Below are 9,092 nucleotides of genomic sequence, written 5' to 3'. Positions count from 1 at the left end.
AATTCAAAAGCAGGAAATTTGTTATTCACATTACAGAGCTACAATTTATGGTACAGGTCAGGTAGCTAACAATGAGATACCCGCTGACGCAGGAAAACGGGGCTTTCAGATTTACCGCTTCACAATGCGCATCCCTTGCAGTCGAAAAGTCCACGCAGTCAAGCAGTATATGCTTGATGCTTGGTAATGGGAAGCCGAACCCACTCTAGTATATTTACAGACTGAATTCATATAACATGCGGGCGAATATTAAAAATTTCGTCATAATACAAGCGAGAAAAGACTAGATCTTTGACCTGACAGATCTAAAATACATGGACATTTTTATACTGGCATTTTGTCCTAGAAAAAAATATGTCTTATTCAAAGGAGCATCTTGCCAAATCAGTCTACACTTGAGTGGAACTCATATTTAATTTATTCACCAGGAGCCGATTAGGTTTTCAGTATTAGCCCGGCATAAAGAAATAACAGATGATTATACGGTCCCCGCGCGGAAGCGAGCGGAGTGTGGCTATTTTTAGCACTGCTAGTCGGCCATGACTGAAGCGAGTGGGTAAGGAAGTACAACACTCAGTCCAGTAAAAGACGTAAATATGGTCGAGTGAATCAGTGAAATCAGTGAGTATTCGGCGATAACTCTTCTCACAGCAACCTGGTGTGTGAATCGTCTATCTTCAGGAACATACATATACTAACTCGAGTCTCGCCATGTTTAACGTAATCTTCGCAGCAGTTTTGTTTACTCTGTGTGGGGCCCAGTTAAGGAGGAAAAATGTCTTATTTTTCGTAGCGGACGATCTGCGACCTAATTTAGGAGCCTATTCAGGAAACAATGCCCCTTCTCCGAGCGATCCTGTTATGTATACACCGAATCTCAACCGCCTGGCTCGGAGTAGTCTGGTTCTACAGAGAAGTTACGTATCGCAAGCTATATGCAGCCCAAGTCGTACCTCCGTTCTGACCGGCAGGCGACCTGACACGACCCGCGTGTGGGACCTCAAACACTACTGGCGCATAGTGGGCGGTAATTTCACAACAATACCACAATACTTCAAGGAAAATGGTTATCGGACAGTCGGAATGGGTAAAATATTTCATCCTGGAAAACGTGCCTCGGGGAATAATGATCCTATTTCATGGACCGATCCGTATTTTCTAGGAAAGGACGATTACCCCTCGAACCGCCTGTTATGGCAAGCTGTTACGGAAGCGGAAGAACGTCGGACGCCATTAATCGACACTCAAATTGCTGACTTTGCAGTTAAGACGTTGAACGACGTTGCCCCTAAAGCTAAGAGCGGTGAGCAGCCTTTTTTCGTCGCTGTCGGCTTCCATAAGCCCCATACACCATGGAACTATCCAGAAAGGTTTGAGAAATATTATCCCTTGGATTCATTACAACTGCCAGATAATTACTTTGCACCCGTAGGCATGCCGGCGTTTGCCTGGCATAACTTCTCCAGACTGGGTACCTACAAGAACGTGAGACCGTACAATCTCCACGACGTTGGATCTATTAATTACACCTTCCCTAAGAACTTAACTCTGATCATGCGAAGGGCGTATTACAGTTCTATTAGCTTCACAGACTATAATGTAGGGCGTGTGGTGCAGGAACTTGAGAACCTTGGACTCGCCAATGACACAATCGTATCGTTCTGGGGCGACCACGGTTGGCAGCTGGGCGAACACTGTGAATGGCAGAAGGAGACAGTTTTCGAACTCGCAGCACGTGCACCTATGATGGTCAAAGTTCCCGGCCTGACGGATAACGGTATTGTGACGTCACAGCTTGTAGAGTTCGTTGACCTCTTCCCAACACTCGTCGACTTGGCGGGACTGCCGAAGATGAAATTGTGTCCTGAGAATTCCAGTCAGATTTTGTTGTGCACGGAAGGGAAAAGTTTTGTTCCTTTATTCAAGAATCCGAATATAACTGGGTGGAAGAAGGCCGCGTTTTCGCAGTTTCCCCACGACAAAAACGGCAGGAACGGGCTCGACGTGATGGGCTACAGCATCAGAACCGACAGATACCGTTACACCGAGTGGGCAACGTTCAAGCCTCATCTGAGACCCGAGTGGGACAAACTACGCGGCGTCGAGCTGTACGACCACGGAATAGATCCGGAAGAGAACCGAAACAGGGCCCAGGAACCGAGTTATACAAATCTGAGGTCACAGCTTAGTAAACAGCTCCGAGCAGGATGGAGATATGTTAATATTTAACGTCTGCTGAGACTACTGAGGATTGGATGTCCACAATGACTTGTGAAGAGATATGACTATCTGCGAACTCTAACTTGTCTGTTAGGGTATCTGTTGGCATCTTCTTCTGACGTATCAAACCGCGTCATACGCTTACCTCAGCAGCCGTTATTCAGTGGATGTCTGTAATCAAAGGATGTATGACTCAACAAGGATCTTGTCTAAGGTTAGAGTAATGGGAATCGGATGTTCACAATGGGTGATCAGACTGTACGTGTGTCCTGGTATCCAGACCGTCTGGATCCCTACATGTTAATGAATTCAACCTGCCTGTTTTGGCCTAGAATCCATGATTTACATTCCCCAAATAAGTGTTGAAGTCGCTCACGTACTCGTATCAATCCACCCGTGAAGATCCGGGTTAGAATTGGTCTTCAGTAACCCGTGTTTGTCATAAAAGACGACTAACGGGATCGGCTGATTAGGCTCGCTAACTTGGTTGACGCTTGTCATCGTATCCCAGGTGCGTAAATCGATGGCCATGCTGTTGATCACTTGATTGTCTGGTCCAGACTCGATTATTTACAAACCGCCGCCATATAGCTGTATGCTAAATGTGCGGCGTAAGACTAAACTCACTCACTTATCAATCGCTGCCTTGATGGCATAAGATTTAGTTACTTCAGGCCTTTTACTGCGCGGAAAAACGTCTTTCACCAAGGGGGCGGTGGTGTAGCCTAGTGGTTGAGGCGTTGGTTAGTCACGTCGAAGACCCGGGTTCGATTCCCCACATGGGTACAATGTGTGAAGCCCATTTCTGGTGTCCTCCGCCGTGATATTGCTGAAATATTGCTAATAGCGGCGTAAAACCATACTAACTCACTCACTCTTTCGCTGACGTTGTCTTACTTCGAGATTGTCTTGCATACAACCCCGTAAAACAACCATGACTCATGCATCTATGAAGCTGCTTGTAAAGGATAGACAATATGTGCAGTATGAATACATGATATACATATCTTGTACCAGCATATCTTTGAAGCCTGAAACGGTGATTGTCCAGAGAGCCGCCGTTTCAATCTTTTATGATCGAGTGTGATATGAACATATTCCTTGACATTTGTCACCTCTCCTTCGGTCAAATATAGTGGCCTCACTTTAGTTGCTTGCGATCTCTAGCCCACTTTTATATTGTTTGTCAATGAAAAGCTTAATATTTAATTTTCTCAATTTAGTTTTGATAATATATGTGATATTCTAGTAGTTATACTGTCCTCGATGACAGCTTTTTTTATAAAGTATTCTAAGATGTATTCTTAATTTATGAATTTCTGTCGTCACGATATGGCTGAAATATTGCCAATGTGCCGTAAAATATTGACTCACTCACTCACTCGTGTTCAGAAGTGCCATCATTGTCCTCCATCCTAGCACCAAATTAACATAGGAATTCATTCGCTCACGAGCTTGAAATCAACACCCAATCAAAATGCCTCATATGGAAAGGATTTCCGCAAGAATTCCTGTATACAATACCTCGATGTGTGTAACTGAGAGATGTTTCATGAGTGGTGAGATTAACATGCAAGGAGGCGTTCTGAGTTCTGTTTGAGACGTCAGACGTAACGTTGATGTCGATGCTTGTTCCAATTATGAATGAAAGAGTTGAAGTACCCGTGAAGATCCGGGTTAGAATTGGCGTTCAGTAACCAATGCTTGTCGTAAGAGACTATCGGGATCGGGTGGTCAGGCTCGCTGAATTGGTCGACACGTCATATGTTCCCAATTGCGTAGATCGATGCTCATGCTGTTGATTATTGGATTGTCTGGTCCAGACTCAATTATTTACAGACATATAGCTGGAATACTGCTGAGTGCGGCGTAAAACTAAACTCACTCACTCACTCACTCTTTCAAAGTCTTGCTTTACGAACCGGGTTCAGAATCGAAGCGGCGGTCGGGAATGGGTCCATGACATTTACCATGTTAAATAATACACATGATGCCCGAGGATGGGTGTATATATTGTTTGGTGGCCTTTTTTTTGTCATTTATATGTATATTATGCAAGGCATCGTTTGCTGACATTCCATGTTTTGTGTTCCAGGTTTTTAGAATCAAACGGGTTTATATTCTATCCATTATTGTACATCCTGTAAACTTTATGGAGAAGCATGAAATAAATAATTTAGTAGTTTTCACTCTTTTTTCTTTCCCGGATTCAGTTTGAAGGCGCAGTAGAAATTGGACGTCGCCGTCATCGTCGCCATCATCGTCATCATAATTTCTTAGAGATGAATCATTTCTTATAGTTAAGTTTTCTAGTCACCATATGGCTGAAATATCGCCGATGTGACGTTAAATATGAACTTACTCATCATCATCATCATCATCATAATCGAACGCTACCTCGTCTTCCGCCTGATGCAGTGACATGATATGATATTTGTCACATATTATATATTAACTTTTCATATGATTAACCACGTGGTGTTTAATATTAAAAATAGGTTCCCTGCAACCTTGTCTTGGGAGGCAACTATGTGGATTGGTTGGTCAGCTACATGTCATTACAGGAGGCACATGTTTATCTGGAACAAACTATTATTTGAAGAGTGTCCTATCAGGATACTGCTATACGGTGTTACACAACAAACAAGACCACAGGGTTCTTTGTTGAAATTGTACAGTCTTTTTATTTTGACTTTGTTGTTTACCTACACAGTTCATGAATGTCCATTGAAGGGATGACAATTTCAAGCCTGACCACCCGGTCCCGTTAGTCGCCTCTTACGACAAGCGTGGGGTGCTGAAGATCAGTTCTAACCCGGACCTTCAAGGGTTCACAAGGAAATAGTCAGTTTAATTGCATACCTGTATACATTAGCACCTAACAGGATAAAACGCTCACTGAATATAAACAGGCCAATACGACATTGTTCTAGGAAGTTGTTTACCTGAATTGCACTGACACAGATCTTGGTAATACATTTGATCTTCAGGCATGTGTGACCGCCTCCGTGGTGTAGTGGTTAGAGCGTCCGCCCGGAGAGCGGGTTCGATCCCCGACCACGTCATACCAAAAGACGTTAAAATATGGTACTTGTTGGTCCCTGCCAGGCGTTCGGCATTCATGGGTACAACAAGGACTGGTCGGCTCGGGGTCAGTATAATGTGTCTGAGTGGGGTATTCATGCTTCACTGCGGCATGGTATCTCAGTGGGCTAGCACTATAAAACCAGCTTCAATCTGGGCTAGTACAAGCAGCTGCACATACACATACACACGCATGCACGTCGTCATATGAGCGAAATATTCTCCAGCGCGACGTTAAACCCAATTTCACCTCACCTCACCTCAGGCATGTGTAACGGCATCATCGTTAAATATCAGCATTCCCTTTCCCACTGAAAACAACATGCATACAAGATTACTTCTTATGACACAGAAATAGTTACTATTGCCTCACATTTATTCGCAAACGGTATAGCAAGCTGAAGCCTACTGGATTGACCCAATGCTATAATAGTATTGTAAAATGCAGGTTTATTTCACAAAGCGATCATAGTTCTAGGACAGTATGAAGTATACGTTAAAATATGCGCTACGGTAGCTTTGTGAAACAGTGTCCAGTTCTTTTCACTGGGGTATTATACTGGATATTCACCGGGTAGACAAATATTACGTGAAAATAGTTACAGTATTTAAGGTCGTCATCGAACGCTCGTCCCAAGCGCTGCTTAATATCGAAACGAGATTTATTTCATTCTACTACTAGCATGATATTTCTTTTCCCATGTTCTTGTTTTGCAAGGTCTGTTCAACCAAACGTTGCAGCAGTGAAATGAAATATTTAAATATGGAATAAATTATTCAATTGTTACACAATTGGGCCACCTGTTGCTTTAGATCTTCAAGCCCTTGACTATCTCTCAATGACTTCCTTGAAAATAGTAAACAGTATTATTCAACGTGTAACATCGTTTCCATTTCCTGTGTTATGGCTTCGTTGTCACGTTGTCAGTGCTGGTTTCTTCATCATGTGGGTCAGTAAATATCTTAGTTAGTTCTTTTTTAACAAACCTTGACCTCCTCTCGTGCTGCTTCTGCGCTTCTCTGTTCTTCAAAACATCCATCAAATACAACCAATCACATTCACGCACTACGTCGACCTTCACCTTGCTGTTATGTAAAAGTCGGAGGCCATCTTTGTTTTCTATCGCTTCGTCTTCAGTACCTACTCTAAACAGTCGAGCAAATCGTAGAGTCATGCCGACTTCAATGCCCTGAGCTTCTAAGTCATGGAGAAAGTTAACGAGGCCCTCCGAGGTCGCTCCTTGGGGAGAATAACTTAGAAAGATCTTAATGTTGATCTCATCTGCGTCTTGCCAGAATGGTTCATCGGGAAGCCATTCAACTAACCTGTCTTCAGCTCGCGGACCGTCAGCCGCAGTTTCGTAGAAAATACGCGTGAGAGTTGTCTCCCCTTTGTCGCGGGTAATTTTGCAGACCGCGGCAGTGTCACTGACCTCCTCCTCAGCGAGACTCGTTTTCCAGAAGACGTCAAACTCCCTCCTTAGGGGTGAGTCACATGGTGTGTCCTTAGAGACGAAGCCTACAGATAACAGAAAAAAAACATAAATTATTTATTATTGAAGCATCTGTCATTTAATATTTTTAATATTTAATATTCAAATTTGTTTGCGTTTATGCTTGGATGCGTGAATCTGTGTAAGTGTTGACAAAATAAAATCACTTACAACAAATTTTCCTAACCTGTCCAGTGAAGCCCAAGGACAAAACATTATCATCCCCGTAATTTCTAAGAAACTAATAATTTACCAGCATCTCACTCATCTCATCGGTTTGTGGGGGCGGTGGGGTAGCCTAGTGGTTAAAACGATCGCTCGTCACGCCAAAGATCAGGGTTCGATTCCCCACATGGGTAGAATATATGAAGCCCATTCTGGTGTCCCCCGCCGTGATATTGCTGGAATGTTGCTAAAGGCGGCGTAAAACTAAATTCACTCACTCATCGGTTTATGTTGATCTTCAGCAGCGATTGGGTTACCTAGCGGTTAAAGTGTTCGCTCGGCACGCTGACGAACCGGCCTTTATGGGTACAACATGTGAAACCCATTTCTGGTAAATAATCAGTCTGGACCAAACAATCCAATGATCAATAGCACGAGCATCATACGATGATGTGTGTCAACCACGTCAACGAGCATAACCATCCGATCCCGTTAGTCGCCTCTTACGACAAGCGTGGGTTACTGAAGATCAATTCTACCCCGGGTCGTTATAGGTGGACAATTCATATAGTAGGTCTCTCCATAATAGTAACACATTTTACATTACAGTGCTGCAACCAGCATTTCCTTGGAAGGGGAAAGTTGGCCCCTACCCTTAGAAAATATGGCTGAAATATTGCCGATGTGGCTATATATTTTAACTCACTCACTCACTCACTCTAACCCTATCTTCACAGGTATTGTCACTGCATGGAATAAAAGATGTAGATGATGACATGTGTCAAACAATATGTAGTAAATATATGTCCCACATGACATGTAGGTTGCCAAATACGTTTTGTCATATCCAATGAACGAAACAGCCTCCACACCTTATACACATCTTAAATATATGGTGAAATAATCACATTACAGATCTTTGCACAAATAACTTAAATTAATGCACAAACATCTTCATTGTTGCAATGAATATTGAACGCAGCAGCGAAGGGTATTGACCCCGTTTCTATAACATGACGTAGCACCTGGTAAATGTAACCTTTACAATAGGCCAGGAATATATGCATCATAGTATAGGATATATGCAGCCCCTATGTTAAACTTGTAAAACACCTACCTGGAGAATAGCTGTTGAACATTCTTGAATATTCTTTGGAAACACAAATATCCACAGTTTATGTGTAATGTTGAATCTCAATCTGAGAAACGACATAGAGTAAGTCGGTGAGTCGAAGTGTAAACACGTGTCGAGTTGGAACGCCTCCCGCAACAGCGGGATTGCACAGAATTAGGTCAACATTTGATGAAAGGCTTGCGTTACCCACTGGCAGAAATGACGTGGGTTACATCTGGAATAACACCACAGGATGGTTTCCTGGTGTGCCATCAATGTTAGACGAAATACCGTTACGTGTAGCCGGAGACTAACAAACTTCAACACACTGGCTTCAACTTGCACAGGAGGAGTAACGCTATGTACTTTTGTCTAGCGAGAATAACATAGCAACTATTCAGTCTTTGGGTTACGTTAATAGTGAGTTAGTGCAGGACGCCTCACTTAGCGCAGTTTCAGTTACATCTGACATATTGGAGGAAAGCTCCATCAGATGTAGTTTTATCAGTTGCTTGCAACGGTGAGTGAGTGAGTATGGTTTTACGCCGCCTTTAACAATATTCCAACAATATCACGGCGGGGACACCAGAAATTGGCTTCACACATTGTACCCATATGGGAAATCGAACCCGGGTCTTCAGCGTGACGAGTGAACGCTTCAACCGCTTGCCTACCCCACCGCCCTGCGTATCACGGACAAACTAGACACGCAGTATACGGCCAAAAGTGGGCCTTAGATAGATATGACTTGGACATTTAAATATTTCTCAATATAACTATAAGGCTGTAGCAATTGAATGATGTAGGTAGAGGGCTTCAGTACAGCATCACGAGACACCAGTACCAATACATCACGTGACACCAGAACCAATACATCACGTGACACCAGTACCAATACATCACGTGACACCAGAACCAATACATCACGTGACTCCAATACCTATTCATCACGGGACACAGTCCCAATGCATCACGAGACACCAGTACCAATACATCACGTGACACCAGAACCAATA

The 9,092-nt window shown here is 43.2% G+C and overlaps 2 protein-coding genes across 2 annotated transcripts; one reads left to right on the top strand and one right to left on the bottom strand.

The window, feature by feature from the left end:
- The first annotated feature begins 861 nt into the window (after nucleotides 1-861).
- Nucleotides 862-2,229, top strand: LOC124265030 (iduronate 2-sulfatase-like). Its single transcript, XM_046699812.1, has one exon. The coding sequence runs from the start codon at nucleotides 862-864 to the stop codon at nucleotides 2,227-2,229; it is 1,368 nt and encodes a 455-aa protein (XP_046555768.1).
- Nucleotides 2,230-5,997: 3,768 nt separating this feature from the next.
- On the bottom strand, nucleotides 5,998-8,460 carry LOC124265033. The gene is made up of 2 exons (XM_046699815.1): nucleotides 8,080-8,460; nucleotides 5,998-6,823 (listed from the first exon to the last, which is right to left on the bottom strand). The coding sequence occupies exons 1-2, from the start codon at nucleotides 8,099-8,101 to the stop codon at nucleotides 6,207-6,209; spliced, it is 639 nt and encodes a 212-aa protein (XP_046555771.1). The 5' UTR covers nucleotides 8,102-8,460; the 3' UTR covers nucleotides 5,998-6,206.
- Between the last annotated feature and the right edge of the window lie 632 nt (nucleotides 8,461-9,092).

This window comes from Haliotis rubra, unplaced genomic scaffold (genome assembly GCF_003918875.1).
Source record: "Haliotis rubra isolate DU_JTF1 unplaced genomic scaffold, ASM391887v1 Scf958, whole genome shotgun sequence".
NCBI classification, from domain to species: Eukaryota; Metazoa; Mollusca; class Gastropoda; order Lepetellida; family Haliotidae; genus Haliotis; species Haliotis rubra.
Note: the sequence above shows the minus strand (reverse complement) of the source record. Positions and strands in the feature narration are given on the sequence as shown.

Excerpts from the sequence above, each read along its gene's own strand:
- LOC124265033 (XM_046699815.1), bottom strand. The coding sequence starts at position 8,101 with ATGTTCAACAGCTATTCTCCAG. Across the intron at positions 6,824-8,079 it reads GTTCAACAGCTATTCTCCAG|GCTTCGTCTCTAAGGACACA; the intron begins GTAGGTGTTTTA and ends TGTTATCTGTAG.
- LOC124265030 (XM_046699812.1), top strand. The coding sequence starts at position 862 with ATGTATACACCGAATCTCAACCGCCTGGCTCGGAGTAGTCTGGTTCTA.